This window comes from Pelophylax lessonae (genome assembly GCF_965119305.1).
Source record: "Pelophylax lessonae genome assembly, chromosome: 13".
NCBI lineage: Eukaryota > Metazoa > Chordata > Amphibia > Anura > Ranidae > Pelophylax > Pelophylax lessonae.
Genome location: NC_138780.1, coordinates 173,388,420 through 173,405,995, shown reverse-complemented (window position 1 = coordinate 173,405,995; position 17,576 = coordinate 173,388,420). Strand labels below are relative to the sequence as shown.

Here is a 17,576-nt window from a genome sequence, read left to right as displayed (position 1 = left end):
AACTGCATTAGCGTTAAGCAAGGTTTCTCTGCCTTCTATTTTCCACTCCCAAATCCAATGACTACAGCTTAAAAACGCTTGACGCGGCTAAAAGCAGCTGCAAAATCGTCCTGTGTGCATGAGCACTTATATGTTTATGTGTACATCTATACATAGTGTTTATACTTGTGAGATTCAATGGTTTGTTATGAACTTTGGCATCACAGGTTGCAATCAGTTACTGTGGAGCATTCGCTCCCCTTTGATTGGTTTCACCTGTCAGCTTGGTGTTTTAGGCCCCTTTCACACTTTTGTGACTTGTCCTGCAACTTGGGACTGCAAAGTCGCATGAAAAGTTTTACCCCATGATTTCCAAAGAGTACCATTCATATCTGTGCAACTTCAAGTCGAAGCAACTTCAAAGTAGTCCCTGCACTACTTTGGTCCGACTTTGATGCAACTTGAGGTCCATAGACCTCAAGATTATACCGGCATTGCTTCAAGTCGTGTTGAAGTCACGTCAAAGTCGCGCGACTTTCATGGGGTACAAGTGAGAAAGGGGTCTTAAGCAAGTGTGCATACCTGGGGCAATCAGTAATGAATAAGCACTGACGTGTGAAACGCATTTACTGACCATCCGTGGACTGTGTGTTTGTCACGTTGCTCTCATGCATTTTTAATGATAACCCAATAAAGAAGCTGTTTTTATTCCTGGAAGTGCCGCCACCTTTCTTCTTTTCTGCATATCGGGTTGGCCGCGGACCAGGCAGGCACCCAGGCTTTCACAGCAACCCAGGATCTCGCAGGCTGCCTCGGAGCGGTGAGCACCCTGTGTACTCTTATCACATCCCCATGCTCTCTCTGCTTTGTTAGGCATACTGAAACCTGGTGCCGAATCCCATAAGGCTTTGCTTCAGTAATCAGGAGTACACATGCTCATTGTAAGCACAAGCCAAGCTGTCCAAGAGAAGAGACAGAGGGAGAGGAGGGTGTACCATTGAATTCAATTAATGTGCGGGCGCTTTTAATAAACTCTGTGCTTGTGGGAAAACCACTTCCAAACTATGAATAAATATAAAATCAGGCTGGGTTCACACTGATGCGGCCGTGGGTCACAGCGGGGGGTCCAGTGCGCCCCTGTTCACCGATTCAGGTGCGAATCAGGTCCAAATTATTTGCACCTGAAGCAGAGCCAAAGACGCACAGGGCCCTTTTCCAGTGCAGACCGTGGCCACCCCAGGGCTGTTTGAACCCGTTGAGAGCCACACTCTCTTGCATTCAAATATGATGCGGGGGAACCCGCATCCAATACGCATCAGTGTGAACACAATCTTAATCTAATAAATCACTCAAATTGTCCTATAAACAATCATAAATTACACACTTCACAGTGATCATGCCATACTGTGTGAAGTGAATGTAGCACTGCCCCCTAGGGAGCTGCTGAGTGTTGATTCCCCTGGGTTACCCATAGCAACAATCTGTAAAACTTATCACTTTAAGACGGGGCTTGACAAATTTGCCTGAAATCTAGGAGCCAGCTAAAAAAGTTAGGAGCCAGTTTTTTTTTTTTTTTAAACTAACAACCAAGCTTTATTTTTAAAAAAACTGATACTAAATTTACTCATAAATACGACTAGAACCCCGCTCTCCCCTATAGGGCAATCGGATGGAAACAGACCATCTGTCTGTTTCCATCCGATGCCATCTGATCCGATCCACGGGATGGATAGAAAATAGAACCACCATCCGTCTGTTTTTGGCGGACAGGATCAGATGGCGGCAGATTACCGCTCCATAGAGGAGACTGAAGGGTCCAATCAGGTCTGCCTGAGAAACTGACAGGCGGACCTGATCAGACAGCCCGTGTGAAAGGGGCCTTCGGCTTTGTGGCTGTGGCATGGCAGGGAGACGATGAGAAAAAAAAATATATATATATATTTTTCAATAATTGAAAAAAAAAAAAAGAAAAATTATTATTATTATCATTATTTTTTAAATAATGTAAAAAATAAATAAATAATAATAACCACACTCCCTGTCTACTTACCTTTAAGCAAAGGTAAGTGGACAGGTAGATGAAGCCTGCAAAAACTTCTGTCTCATCTCCTCTTGGGAAGGAGAGATGGGAAGGCATTGAGAACAGGCAGTGGAAACAGTCATTAATGACTGCTTGTGAAACTCCCGGCCACCACAAGAGGGCGCCAGTTCCCCTTTGGAAGCCTCTCTCATCTCACAGAAGAAGGCCGAAAAGCCGGGGCCTCAATTTTCGCACGGCGCGGTAGTCCGTGCACTTTGGGGAGGACTTGGGGGGGGGGTGCAAAAAGGACAGGACACCTCCTGCAGGGCACCCCAGGCACCAGGTCGCTAATTCTAGTCGCCAATGCGACCTGGCGCCCGGGGTTTGTCAAACCCTGCTTTAAGACTTGGCTCAGACAATGAACAGTCCAGGGGATTTGGTTTTATTTTAGAACTTGGATAGGAGAATGGATGAGTGGGATACTCCAACTAGAACTATGCACAATTTCTGAGGACAACTGACTGTAGTGTGTGCGGCAAGGGCCTGGTTTGGAACCTGGGGGGGACCCCCACGCCGTTTTTTTTCCCATTTTTGGCGTGGAGTTCCCCCTTAAGATTCTCACAGTGCAGGTCGCGCCGCAAGTCGGATCATCCTGATCCGACTTGCAGTGCGACTTCCATTCAAATCAATAGGCTCCCATAGGGAACCATTGATTTTGAATGGAAGAAAAAAAACGTATAACGTGGCTGAACCTATGTTCGTCACGTTCAGTCACGTTTGGTCATGTTCGGCTGCGTTTCAAACGCCGGGAAACACACGTTCGAACGCAAATAATTGTGTTCCAAAAAACGTCCCTGAACTCAACTGCCTGCAAATGACTGTAAACGACCCTGTGTACACGGACAGATAAGATAAAATGTAGGTGGGTTCAGGGGCTTCTAAAAAAAAACGCCCAACTGCTCCTAAACGGCCATTTACAACGTCCCGTGTACATGGAGCCTTAGTCTCAACCGGACTAATATGTAAAGTTGTTCTGGTTCCCCTTTTCTCCTTCCAAGTGCCGCAGTTTCGCACCATAAAATCTGTGTATGCAAAAAAAAAATGATCTTCAACAGTGCTTATATCGTTTTAAAATCCAAATGGTCTTTATTAAAACGCAAAATTGATTACTCTCATTTTCAGGGTGCTTGAAGCGCACCACTCTGACATCGCTAAATAAAATATGCAGTGCAATGCCTCCTTGACACCAGCCGCCAGTGTGCAGATCCTCCCGCTGGGTGCACTCGCCATACCCTCCTCTTCGCCTCTCCCCTACGTGTTACGCCACAGGGTCATGTCACTTCCTAGAAGAGAACCACAGAGTTTATTAGAAGCGTTGCACATTAATTGAATTCATTGGTTTGCACATAATATGGGAATGTGAGAAGTGCCTGCTGCTGACGCTATAGAATACAGTTCAATTAACTTTAGGTTGCTTGCAAGGTTTTCTGTTTAACATGAGAGTTTACCTTATTGTATGCAGACCACAATGGTAAAATAATGGTTTATTCAAAAGCCAGAATCCCAAATAATTATGACCATTATTTGTACACAGAAGCAGACAAATTGATCAGATAGAAAAGAACTGCATTTCATTTTTGATAACCCATGTTTTTCAGTGCCCTCTTTAGTACCGGCACCCCCAATGCTCCAGCTGGAAGAATGTTGCACCCACAATAACAGTGCCACTTTGTCCTGGAAGCAGCCACCCATGTCCATGGTCATGGCAGAAGGATACATACTGGAACTGGATGATGGCAATGGTGGGCAGTTCAGGGTAAGTAATATGCATTGTCCTCTGTCATGGCTGATGTGTGTTGTAAAATTTGCTACTTTCACAAAAAAAATAAAAAAAAAAAATAACCAGACCTCTGTCCATATGGGGAAATTCAGGGCAGAGGGTTTCAGAGGTTTTCTGAGGTTCATTTGATGTGCATTCGATCCTCTTTCTCCATAAATTGATCATGTGCATAGAGTAGACACCATGCTACCAGAGGCAGCTTATTTCACTTTGCATTTTCATTATTAGGCCCTATTCACACGGGGCAGATTCCAAATGGATCAGCAGGGGATATGTCTGCTGACCCCCTGCTGATCTGAGCAGAGCAGGCGAATGATCTGAGCCAGGGGAGGGCTGGGAGCCTTTGGCCAGGGGGTCAAGTCCAGTCAAGTGGCCCATTGAACCATGGAATCAGCTCACCATCCATGCCCACCTGGTTTTGGACTGACAGCTGTATACAGTGTCTGGCCCCTACATTAATCCAGCCCTGAGTGCGGCCTTTTTACCAGTTTTTACCAATTTTCAGAGTGGCCTGGGGGGCAATTGCCACCTTGCCCCCCTTGTCAGTCCTCCCCTGATCTGAGCCCACTCTGCTCTATGGACCAGCAGGTGAAAACGGGCTCCACTGTCCATTTACACCATGGGTATCCAACCTTTTGGCTTCTCTGGGCCACATTGAGTGTAGAGAAATTTTCTCAGGCCGCATATAAAATATATACTATAGTTAAGGTATATAAATAATACAACGCTGCCACGCCCTTCCTGTGCCCCCCGCACTAATTTAACACAACTAGAGGATGATCAAATGAAATGGAATCAGTATACGGAGGTTTACTTCTTCTGAGAGATATTAAAGGAACACTCTAACCACCATGACCACTTCAGTGATTTGAAGTGATCCTGGTGGTAGGATTAAGAAACACTGCACATGCTCGCCCCCCCCACACCCCCACCCCCTAGGCAGCCTCTGCCTACAGTTAGTTGAAAGCCGCTGTGGCCGTGCCCCTGACCCGACTTCCTTCCTACCCAGCAAAAAAAGAAAGATTGTCAGTGGGTAGTGGGCCGCATTGCCTGCGGTCCCGGGCCGCAGGTTGGACATGCCTGATTTACACCCAACTGCCCTCCAATTCGATCTGCCTAGATGGAGGGGGAAGGAATCCTATCTGTTTTTTATTTTTTATTTTTTTTTAGCGGTAGGCAGGTGTAAATGGACACAAATCTGTTTACACCCGCCGATCTATCAGGGTTAATGGAGGGTCCGATCAGGTCAGCCTGAAAAACGAACAGACTGACCTTCATGTGAAAGGGGCCTACGTTACCAAATATGGTGAATAGAGCTTAAAGCAAAGCTCCACCCAAAAGGGAAAGCTCCGCTTGTTTGCTGCCGAACCCCCCCCCCCTTTCCGCTGCCACATTTAGCACCTTTCAGGAGGGAGCGGGTACCTGTTTCTGACAGGTACCCATCCCCACTTCTGGGTGACCTCGTCTTGGCAAGGTTCCCCTGGAAATTTGCACCCCCCTGCTCCTTCCCCTGCCACCGCGCTATTCACAAAGCACAGTAGGGAACCGGCTTTCCCTTACAAAGAATGGCGGCGGCAGCACCCGAGAGCCGATTGAAAAGTCGGCTGGGGTGCTGACATCGTGGGATCCCTGAACAAGTAATTTTCCTAATAATAAAAGCCAGCAGCTACTGAATTTGTAGCTGCTGACTTTTAATTTGTTGGTGGGAGGGCTGGAGCTCCTCTTTAAGAAAAAGGGGTGCCATTGCCAAAATATGAGGTTGGTGCTTGGTGGGTTATCATCTCATAGCTTTCAGGTACGCAAGCATGAGATACTGTGAAAACCTGTATCCTACAGGACACTACACTGTTGTATATCATTTATCAAGATTGATAACGAAAAGGGGGAAAACATGAGAAACGGACATTAAAGTGAACCTATCACTTCAGTTGGCATAAATACCCAAGGCCAATGCTGAAAAGTAGAAACCCAATACATCTTCCTAAAACCATGCATGGAATAGAGTGACTCTAAATTAGGTGATATGTTAAGAACCAGGTTGCAGGTTAGGTTTAGAGTCACATTACACATTAAAGCAACACTGCAAAAAAAAAAAAAAAACACCCAAATAAACCTCCCGGCAAAAAAGCTTGTACGAGGAGTTTTTATTCTCCTCTGACTATCCTGTAAAGGCTGCAGGCCCCTGACCCTCTGTCTGGAAAGTGCTGATTGGCCCTGTGCTGATCACATGCATCCTCCCAAGAAATAAAAATACTCAGTCTCTAGCAATACACCCTAAACTGAGCATGTGCTGAGTGACTCCATGACTCCATTCTATCGGGAGATGGATTAGGAACAGTGGGAGAAGGGGAGGATTAGAGAAGACAGGATCAAACAGCCTTTTTACACAGTACTGAAGATTAACCCCTGAGGTTCCACATTGAGTATAACAAACCTCTTTCACTGCACATACAGACTGACTTTACTGTTGTGGGTTTAGTAACACTTTAAGCTTTGATTTAAAAAAACCTGGAAGCTGATTGGTTTCTATGCACAGCTGCACCAGATTTTTCACTCTCCAGTTTTAGTAAATCAACCCCAATCTATACTATATACTGGGTACACGTATACAGTATCTATCTATCTATCTATCTATCTATCTATCTATCTATCTATCTATCTATCTATCTATCTATCTATCTATCTATCTATCTATCTATCTATCTATCTATCTATGTCTGTCTGTCTGTCTATCTATATATGTCTGTATGTCTATCTATCTATCTATCTATCTATCTATCTGTCTGTCTATCTATCTCTGTCTGTCTGTCTGTCTGTCTGTCTGTCTGTCTGTCTGTCTGTCTGTCTATCTATCTATCTATCTATCTATCTATATATCTATATCTGTCTGTCTGTCTATCTATATATGTCTGTCTGTCTGTCTATCTATATCTGTCTGTCTGTCTGTCTATCTATATATGTCTGTCTATCTATATATGTCTGTCTGTCTGTCTATCTATATATGTCTGTCTGTCTGTCTATCTATATATGTCTGTCTATCTATCTATCTGTCTGTCTATATACAGTATAATACCACACATGCTCTTATCTTGGGCATGTACTTTAGAATGACTCTTGTGGGTTTTTTTTTTTTTTTGTCTGAAACTAGACATCGACTAAAAAGCTGCAGTCAGGTCATTCCTCTCTGACCAATTTTACCATCATGTATTGTCTGGAATTGTCATTGATTTATTCCATTAATGGTTAAGTGGTGACTGATTGAGTCAGCATTTCCCATGTCTATAGCTCACTCTCCACCCTGCAGTGTCCAGGGGCAGTAAATCCCTGAACCGGAGTATATAAACCTTGTCCCCAGCAGCAGAGTCATGTCTCAATAAATATGTGCACCAACAATTAGGCCACAACTGATGGGAGGCTGCAGGCAGCACGAACGCAAGAGCCTGTGGGAGACAAGGGCGCTGCTTTATACAACACAACACAACAACATTTTCCAGGGTCTGGTGTTAATTCCATTGTTACATTTTTGCTTCTTTTACAAGATGTTTCTTGCACTCAAAAGCCCCGGCTATGGTCTACGAAGAAAACCATAGGTATAGTATTTATCTACATTGTACATGAATTCGGAAGCACTGGGGAAAAAAAAGATTGTCTATCTCTGAGAAGCTCCGCAGATACTTATAATTGTGTTTATATTTGTAGGAGGTCTTTGTTGGAAAGGAGACAATGTGTACAGTGGATGGCCTTCACTTTAACAGCACCTACAATTCCCGAGTCAAGGCCTTCAACAAAGCCGGTGTCAGCCAGTATAGCAAGACCCTGGTTCTGCAGACCTCTGAAGGTAATGCCCTCATGTTACTTGCCAGACAGTGACTAGAGTGTTGAATATATATGTATATGTGAGTATATTCCTGCACCTTGTAGGGAGATTTGCTAACCATGAAGCAAGGAGAAAATTTTGTCCCAAGTGGCCCCCCCTGTAGGATGTGATAAGGTTCTCTTCTTCCCTCATGCATCCTTAGCTGCCTATTCAGATTCAGAATACTTTGTTAATCCCAAAGGGAATTTACTATCAATGATAGGTATCCAGAACAAAAAGCACAAGAATCTAGAATCTTCATCCCAGCACTGTTTCCTCAAGGTAAATGCACTATATGGGAAAAAGTTTGGTGACGCCCGACCATCACACCTATATGAGTTTGTTGGACATCTCACTCCAGAATTCTGGGCATTAAAAGGGAGTTGCCTGCTTCCTATGTGGCTGTACCAGCCTATACTTCTACAAAGGCCTTGCTCATTTTTGCTGATATTGAAGCATGTCTGTGGTAATTTGTGCCCGTCAGCCAATAGAGCATTTGTGAGGTCAGATACTGATGTTGGATAAAAAGAATGGCTCACATTCCAGTTCCTCCAAAAAGTGTTCAGTAGGGTTGAGGCCAGTCCTTAAACCAACTGAACTTTTGTGGATGACTTAAAAAGCCAAATAAAAGCCAGATCTTCTCATCCAACATCAGTTCTTGACTATTTTAGATGTTGGATGAAAAGGCATGGCTCATATTCATTGTTCAAATTCATCTCAAAGGTGTTCAGTAGGGTTGAGGCCAGTCCTCAAACCAACTGAACCTTATGAGAATACTTAAAACCAGGGCTTTTTTCTCCGGGAATAGGTGCAGGTACTCCCCTCTTCTGAGTCACCCCTTGTCTCCATCCCCTACCCACCTCCGAGCTCTGTCCTTTGGTTCCACCCTCTACCACCCACCAGTAACCCCCTTTTAGAGAATACAGAACCAAGTATCATGTTGTGGTTCTAGGTAATTTCTATGGAATTTGTTAATGATAACTAGATAAGCAGTAAAATAGATCCCCTGGAATCAGCAACAATAGCCCCCCCCCCCAACAATAGATCCCCTCTGCAACAATAAATCTTCCTCTGCAACAATCGCCCCCCCCCCCCCTAATAAATCTTCCCCTGCAACAATAGCCCCACAGCAACAATAGTTCCCCCAAGCAACAATAAATCCTCCACTAGAAACAATAGCCCCACCCACAACAAAATGCCCTCCAGCAACAATAGATTCACCCCAGCAACAATAGATCCCCCAGCAACCAGCATCAATAGGCCCTTCAGCTTACCCCACTGACCCCAGCACCCCTTTGCCATTGCATACATTCAGACTGGAGGTGCCGGAACTGCGTTCCCCCGTGTTCCCGCTAAAAAAAACCCTGCTTAAAACACCAAATGAAAGCCATAGTTTCTCATCCAACATCAGTTCCTGACTATTTTAGATGTTGGATGAGAAGACATGGCTCACATTCGTTGTTCCAGTTCATCCCAAAGGTGTTCAGTTGGAAACATTTTAGGGCTCTGTGCAGGCCAATTACGTTCCCCCATACCAAACTCATCAAACTTTGCCTTTATGGAGCTGGCTTTGTGCACAGGGGCACCGTCATGATGGGACAGAAAAGGGTCTTCCCTAAATTATTTCCAAAAGGTTGGAAACACACTTGTGAAAATTGTTTTTGTATGATGTAGCATTAACGTAATCCTTCACTGAAAACACCTGATCTCAAAATTTGGAAGGGTGTTCACCTACTTTTGCCTATATAGTGTGACTGATAGAAAATGTTGCTGTGGACAGGACTCAAATGGGTTGATTTACTAAAACTGGAGAGTGTAAAATCTGTTTCTGCTGTGCATGGTAGCTAACCTCAGCTTGTTCAATTAAGCTTTGACAATAAAACCTGGAAGCCGATTGGTTTCTATGCAGAGCTGCACCAGATTTTGCACACTCCAGTTTTAGTAAATCTCCCTCAAGGCTTTGCATTAGTCAATAGTATTGAAGCAAACCTGTTCTTTGCCCAGTTAGGGTCAAGTGACAGATTTTGCTCAGGCCAGAGAGGGTAACAGGGGTATTTCTTTCACGTGCCCCCCTGCCAACCCGGCTGGAGCCCCATGCAAATTGTAAGTATCAACCTGATACTAAGCCACGGATTATACATGGCTAAGATCCCTCCTTACTGCCCCACTGACACTTAGACCTGCTGACTGACTGGTAATACACTAAGCACAGCATTATTGGGAGGCAGAGGAGAGAGTCACATTCACTCCTATACCCTGATGTACCAAGTTTTGCTCCAGCATGTGAAAAGGGTGGCATAAAAGTGAGTTGAGGATGAATATATACTTCTTACCCTCCCTGTTTTATTACTGTAACATTCCTGCAGAAATCAGAACTTAAAGTGAACCTTTAGGGCTACTACCCAGCAGCAGACATAGAAACAAACACAGTTTCAAAAACTTTGCGCAGGGTGTTCTAATAGGCAGATACTAACTTTGGCTTCTGAAGTTGGAGACCTGGTCCTTCACTATTGGTCACTAAGGCTGACCATCACAGGGGTGAGCCAATAGTAAGGCACAGAAGGGAGCAGGGCATCGCTACCTTTTCAGAAACTGAAGATGGTTTTACCTTAATTGGGCTCCCCGGTTTGAGGGCTTCGGGAGAACTTTGCAAGGTATATAAACCTACTTGCAGGAACCTTTAGGTGTTAGCTTTTCTTACCTACTGTCAGTTTTATTGTACAGTAACGCAGGGTGTGTGTGCATTGCAGTACAAGCAATTGATTGTGAATGTCATCCCATCGCATATGTATATATGATCTAAATGCATCTTTGTTATAGTGCAACATAACACACAGATGAGAACTCGCCCCCACACCAGCCCAAAACTCCGAATCCCTCCAGAAGGTGAAGATTAGCCCTGCTGCTCCCCAAAAAGAGGTCTATGTGTCTGATCAGCCTGATAAACCCCCTGCAAAGTCACAACTACTGCTATTCAACCAGCAATGCCTATGCTCCTGGATTATTGGAGAGTAGTAGTTGTGACTATGCAGGGGGACTTTTTACATTGATGGTCATGGACACATTGATGGACATGGACATGTTGATGGACATGGACACATTGATGGTCATGGACACATTGATGGACATGGACACGTTGATGGACATGGACACATTGATGGACATGGACACATTGATGGACATGGACACATTAAAGGTCATGGACACATTGATGGTCATGGACACATTGATGGATATGGACACATTGATGGACATGGACACATTGATGTACATGGACACATTGATGGTCATGGACACATTAAAGGTCATGGACACATTGATGGTCATGGACACATTGATGGACATGGACACATTGATGGACATGGACACATTGATGGTCATGGACACATTGATGGACATGGACACGTTGATGGACATGGACACGTTGATGGACATGGACACATTGATGGTCATTGACACATTAAAGGTCATGGACACATTGATGGTCATGGACACATTGATGGTCATGGACACATTGATGGAAATAGACACGTTGATGGCCATGGACACATTGATGGACATGGACACATTGATGGTCATGGACACATTGATGGTCATGGACACATTGATGGTCATTGACACATTAAAGGTCATGGACACATTGATGGTCATGGACACATTGATGGAAATAGACACGTTGATGGCCATGGACACATTGATGGACATGGACACATTGATGGTCATGGACACATTGATGGTCATGGACACGTTGATGGACATGGACACGTTGATGGACATGGACACATTGATGGACATGGACACGTTGATGGACATGGACACATTGATGGTCATGGACACGTTGATGGTCATGGACACGTTGATGGACATGGACACTTTGATGGACATTGACACATTGATGGACATGGACACGTTGATGGACATGGACACATTGATGGACATGGACACGTTGATGGACATGGACACATTGATGGACATGGACACGTTGATGGACATGGACACGTTGATGGACATGGACACGTTGATGGACATGGACACATTGATGGACATGGACACGTTGATGGACATGGACACATTGATGGACATGGACACATTGATGGACATGGACACGTTGATGGACATGGACACGTTGATGGACATGGACACATTGATGGACATGGACACATTGATGGATATGGACACATTGATGGTCATGGACACGTTGATGGACATGGACACATTGATGGACATGGACACATTGATGGACATGGACACGTTGATGGACATGGACACATTGATGGACATGGACACATTGATGGACATGGACACATTGATGGACATGGACACGTTGATGGACATGGACACATTGATGGACATGGACACATTGATGGACATGGACACATTGATGGACATGGACACGTTGATGGACATGGACACATTGATGGACATGGACACATTGATGGACATGGACACATTGATGGACATGGACACGTTGATGGACATGGACACATTAAAGGTCATGGACACATTGATGGTCATGTGCACATTGATGGACATAGTTTTTATCTTCAGCCTGATGTAGGAGTTCTAACTTTTGGGTTGGCACCGTGGTATAAACAAATATATAAAACAAATGTAATACATTAAAAATGTTATGCTTTAATGCACCCTCTGTTGGACTATCATATTTTACAACAGTCCACAAGTGGGATTTAGGCAAATCCAGAAAGAATCAGCTGAATTTCTGCCAGGCTTCTGGGATCTGTCATGCCTTGCCATAAAACCTGGCAGGATGTACACCTTACTGCTAAAACTTTTGCCAGTTTGACTTTTTAAACAATGGAAGATACAGTTTCCTCACTGCTCTTTCCCACTGCTTCATGAAAAATGGATTGATTTACTAAAGGCAACTAGTATGTGCACTTAGCAGGTGCAGTTGCTCCAGAGCTTAGTAAACGAGGGGAAGCTCTGCTGACTTCCATCATCCAATCATATGCAAGCAAAAATGTTTTTGTTTTGTTTTTTATTCTCCTTGCATGTGATTGGGTATTCTTTTTAAAGAAGCTCTGGAGCAACTGCACTAGCAAAGTGCACAATCTACCCCAGTATAAATCTACCCCAGTGTGTTTATAGAAAACATTGTTTTCAGTTGGTGAACTTTAGTGACATTGAGACACAATATGGATATCCTTTGGTGTTCAGCAGTCAGCAAACATCAATGGTTCGCCCCTAAATCTGGAAAGTAGGGATGAATGCGATTGAGAGATTTTATTTTCCCTAAAATTCTAGGAAAAAATAGGGAAATTTTAGCAAAATTCTTCATATTGGTGAAATGTATCTGAGTCACATTGGAAGGTATATATTTTGTTGCTTTTATGGGTGCAATTGGCTTTTACAGAAACACCTTTTAACTACTCTGGACCTATTCTTGCACCAAAGAATTGCCCTAATTCGGCACATTATTTTCATGTTTATTTCACATAAAAAAACTGTTAGGAAAAGTTAAACAAAGAATGTACAATTACACTTTAGAAACCCATTAAATGAACAAGTTAAAAAAACATGAATACAAGAACACTAAATAAAATAAATTGAACAAAACCTGAAATGTACTAAAAAAAACAAAAAAAAAACATATTCTTTTAATGAGAAAAATTAAGAACTTCTGCTTTGTTGAAATTTTGCCAACATCTAATTTGGTAATTTTGCAGTGAAGTGGTTGCCTCTGATTGGACAGAATGGGGAAGCACTGAGGAAAACCCAAGAACCCCAAAGATTGGTGTCACTGCTGTCAGGTTTTAGCAGCCACACATGACAAATCCCAGCAGAAGACATCTGCTTTTGTGTGCCGCAGCAATCCAACCAAATTAAGGGTCTGTGTCAATGGGCTTTGGGCTGTGCCAATGGACAAATGTGATGTGTTTTTAGGTGCATTCAGCCTGCATTTGGGATCAATCTGAATTTGCTGGTAGGTGCAGTTGATCTTCTTCTGACCTGCAAGTTGAACTCCCTCAAATTGCATCAACCTATGTTTGCATTCCTGTTGGGGGGAGATGCAGTTCTGACATAAACAAAAGCCCATCTACTTAAGCCCCGTACATACGCACAGATTGTTGGCCAACTGATCAGCAAACTTTTGTCCAGTGTTGTTTGTTGGTTGAAATGTGCTCTAGACTTGCACTGGACTTTTGTTGGCCAACAAAAACCAACATCAGAAGTGATGTCATGTTCTGGTTGACTTTCAGTGTGTTTTTTTTTTCTCTGAGCATGCCCAGTCTTGCTCATCTGATTTTTGTCTGCCGAAATCTGTACTGACTGAGGAACAATCGGCCGTTCTTTGTTGGCCAACAAAAATTTTATAGCATGCACACCAGATTTTTTTCGGCCGAAAATTTGCAGTTGGTTGACGGAAGCATCATACTAATAAGATAACAATCGGCAGATCGGACGTTGGCCAACAATTTTCGGCCAACAATCTGTGCGTGTGTACGGGGCTATAGTCTCGAATCAATATGCCACACATCTGTCAGTTTGTCTCATTTGTTTAACTGCCATTTCCTCTGAGGTTTGGCCCATTGTGCCAAAATCTGACAGAAATCCAGGCATTTTATGAGTGAGCCACACACTGTGGTTCTCCTACCAGGTAAACGTAAAATACGGGTGTCCAGTGCAGTTCTGTGGTGTGAAGTTTGTCCCTATGTATAATGTGCACCTCGTAATCTGTGGAGCCAGCCAAAGTTTCAGAATTGCTTTTTTCACTAATCAGATTTTTCCTTTTATTTTAACATTTATTGTAATTTTTGTACTCATGTAGCTCCAGTGCATAGTGTGATTTTTCTGTGAGGTATATGTGTGCTTTAGCCATCGTCTCTGATTTGCCAGTCATTTTCCACGATTCTTAGTGATGAAGTTTGTGTTGCACAGTGAGGTTTTTGTGGTCATCCATAAGCAGGTCAATTTACAAAGCTTAGTTGTGTCTTCGTCTGTCTGCTGGAAACTTTACAGAACCATTTTGTCCTGGCAGAGTGTGAGTTCTTTGGCTCTCATTTTCTCTTTATTGTGGTGCCTATGTTGTCATTTGCTATGGTTGTGTATTGGCTGGGTGGACAGAGGTCATTTACGGTCATGTCTCCTGGTTATGTTGGTTGTATACTGATGTCTGTGTGGTCGTCTTCAACGTTGGGATGATACAGATCATTTGCGGAGTCAGTACCATGATGTGAGACAATGGTTATTAGGCCATCTAAGGTGATCTAACTCCATTCCACATAAAGCTTTTATTTTTCTACTCACTATAGCTCACTTGATGGCACTCTGTTGAGTTATTCCAGTGGGGTATGGATTGATGGAACGGGGATGTGTTGCACCAAGTTAGAATAACAGTGTTTTGATAATTTGCACTCATAGCACATAAGGTAATATGTATTTACTCCCTAGACACAGTGGAGGCAGCCATCTTGTAGGCTGAAAAAACAAAAATTACATTTGGGCCCATGTAAAAGGCCCTTTACCATCCCTGTTTAGCTCTTCACAGTTATCAGCCCAGCAAACATCAATGGAATCTCCAAGCCAATCTAGAAAGCATGAGAGTGTGAGGAAAGACAGTGAAGTAGCTTCTCGCTTTAGGGCTGTGATCCAACATACAAAACCAGGCCTTTGATGGGGTCAGAAAATGAGAAGTGAGATAATGGCATAGCTGTCTAGAGCCATGGAGCAGAATAGCAAGACAATACGCCTGACTCGAACTCTATAAGACAGGCCATAGATGATACGATTTTCTTCCTGCAACCACGGGTGGAAGCAAAGAAAATCGCTTGATTTCCCCATCAGCAGAGTGTTGATGGGGGAATCCCTCCAACTGAGCTATTGTGTTCTCCTGGTGGGAGGCGCATGTATACTTCTGACATGCTAGTTGTACACAAGTCGATCGATGGATCCACTTGGGTACAATTAGCCTGACCATACATGGTAGAGATCGACTGATTATTGGCAAAGCCGATATATCGAGGGCCGATCTGCACTTTCCCCGATATATCGGACTCAGCCTCTGAGGTTACCGATATTGCCGATATTTCAGGAAAGTGTTGTACCGGAGTGATGCCTGTAGCTAGAGGCATCACCCCGGTACCGGTGTCCATAGCCGATGTCCATAGCTGTCTTGTAATGACAACCGATGCGGCTGAGAAGCCGCTCGGCTGTCATTACAAGGAGCGGGATGGGACACCCCCTCCCACCGCCTCCCGCGGCTCGCCCGTGTCTCCTGTCCCACCAGGAGACCCGGCCAACCATCCTGCATGGCCGCCGAAGAGAAGACCCGATCAAAGCCGCATTCAGCTCTGATCGGGTCTCCATGTAAAAACCCGGAAGTGATGTCATGACATCACTTCCGGGTACTTGGCACCAAATTCAAAAAAATTACAGCATTCAAAACAGCCAAACTTGGCATTTTGAATGCTTTGAAGTGCAGATGAGGGGTTTGGGGTCTTTTAGACCCCCAGATCCCTCCACAAGAGTACCTGTAAAAAAAAAAAAAAAAAATTTAATTTACGAAAATATCGGCTGATACCGATATGCGATGACCAAAATATCGGTATCGGCAATATAAAAACAATATCGGTCGATCACTAATACATGGTTCAAATATTGGCTGGTCCCTGCTGAACCGGCCAAAATTCAAACTGTCTGTGGCCAGCTTACCTCCTTTAAGAAGAAGAGCAGAAAAAGAAAAGCAAGCGGTAGTCAGGGCAGGTAGAATTCAGGCTTTGTTGGGTAGATAATGGGGTCAGCGTCAGGCCATCAGGAATGGGGGGGACAAAAATTATCTTTACATTCTGCAGTACGGAATCAAGGCAAGGCTCCTGACCCCCAACACTGTAATGCCTCTAACATAAAGAACAAGCATTGGGGGCAGATAGGATTCAGGCAGAGTGTTTGCACAGGCAAAAGAAGGCTGCAGACAGTCAGGACTTTAGAAGTGAGACAGTGGCACAACTTCAAACTCTAGAGCCAAGGAGTAAGCCACAAGATGAGGCCCATGACCCCATCTATATAATCCCTCTAAAAAATTAGAACAAACAGTGATTTAGGTGTGTAGGCAGCGTTGTCACAGAGGTAGATAATGGGGTAGGCTGCAGACTATCGCGGAAGGAAGGAGGGTGGGACAATGGAATTGCATAACATTTTAGGATTGTAGTACAGGATCAAGACAAGGCCCCTGACCCCAGCTCTGTAACCCACCAAGCCCTGGTCAGGCAGAGTCATCCTAGTGGCAAATGATGGGGTAAGCTAAAGACAAGCAAAGACGGGGGAGTGAAGACAAAAGCTTCACACTTTTGGTTGGCCATGTAGGATACAAGACCAGACCTGAGACTCCATCTCTGTAACCCCTCTTACAAAAGATCAAGCAATGGTCAGGGCAGTTAGCATTGAGGCAGAAATGTTGGATGTGCAAATGACTTGGGCTGCAGACAGAAAAGCGGTCAAGCTACGACCAGGACTATTATCAGTTGGTTGTATGGTTTTCTATCAATGTTGGTTCAGCATACAAATGGCTATCCCCCCACTGTGTGTAGGTGTCAGGCTGGTTTTCTTTGTATAATCTTTATGTATACTGATGTACCATGCATGTCTTTGCTAGGTTCTTTTTCCCGAATGTCAGCCAATCTTGCAGCTGAAATGTCAGCCACTCTTGCAGCTGAAATGTCAGCCACTCTTGCAGCTCGTCTGCAAGTCAACACCCTGCCCTCTCCTTTCGATTTCCTCCAACACTCAGACCAGGAAGCTTGTGTGTCTCCAGGTAATGGCTCTTATCTCTTCTGCGCTATGTAACATTGTGGCAGGATTGACAAGTACTTTTGGATCAATACTACTATTTCTTGTGACATTTGAATTATTCTGGAGCTGTG

The 17,576-nt window shown here is 44.0% G+C and overlaps 1 protein-coding gene across 2 annotated transcripts in view; it reads left to right on the top strand.

Annotated features, from left to right (window-relative positions):
- The window catches only part of TRIM9 (tripartite motif containing 9), a 151,844-nt gene that overhangs the window by 103,119 nt on the left and 31,149 nt on the right, over positions 1 to 17,576 (top strand). Inside the window, exons 6-8 of one of the 2 annotated variants that reach the window (XM_082242662.1) lie at positions 3,658 to 3,815; positions 7,539 to 7,677; positions 17,309 to 17,467. In XM_082242662.1, the coding sequence (XP_082098788.1) occupies positions 3,658 to 3,815; positions 7,539 to 7,677; positions 17,309 to 17,467 (456 nt within the window). The remainder of the gene's footprint in view (positions 1 to 3,657; positions 3,816 to 7,538; positions 7,678 to 17,308; positions 17,468 to 17,576) is intronic. The other variant, XM_082242663.1, reaches the window with a different exon arrangement.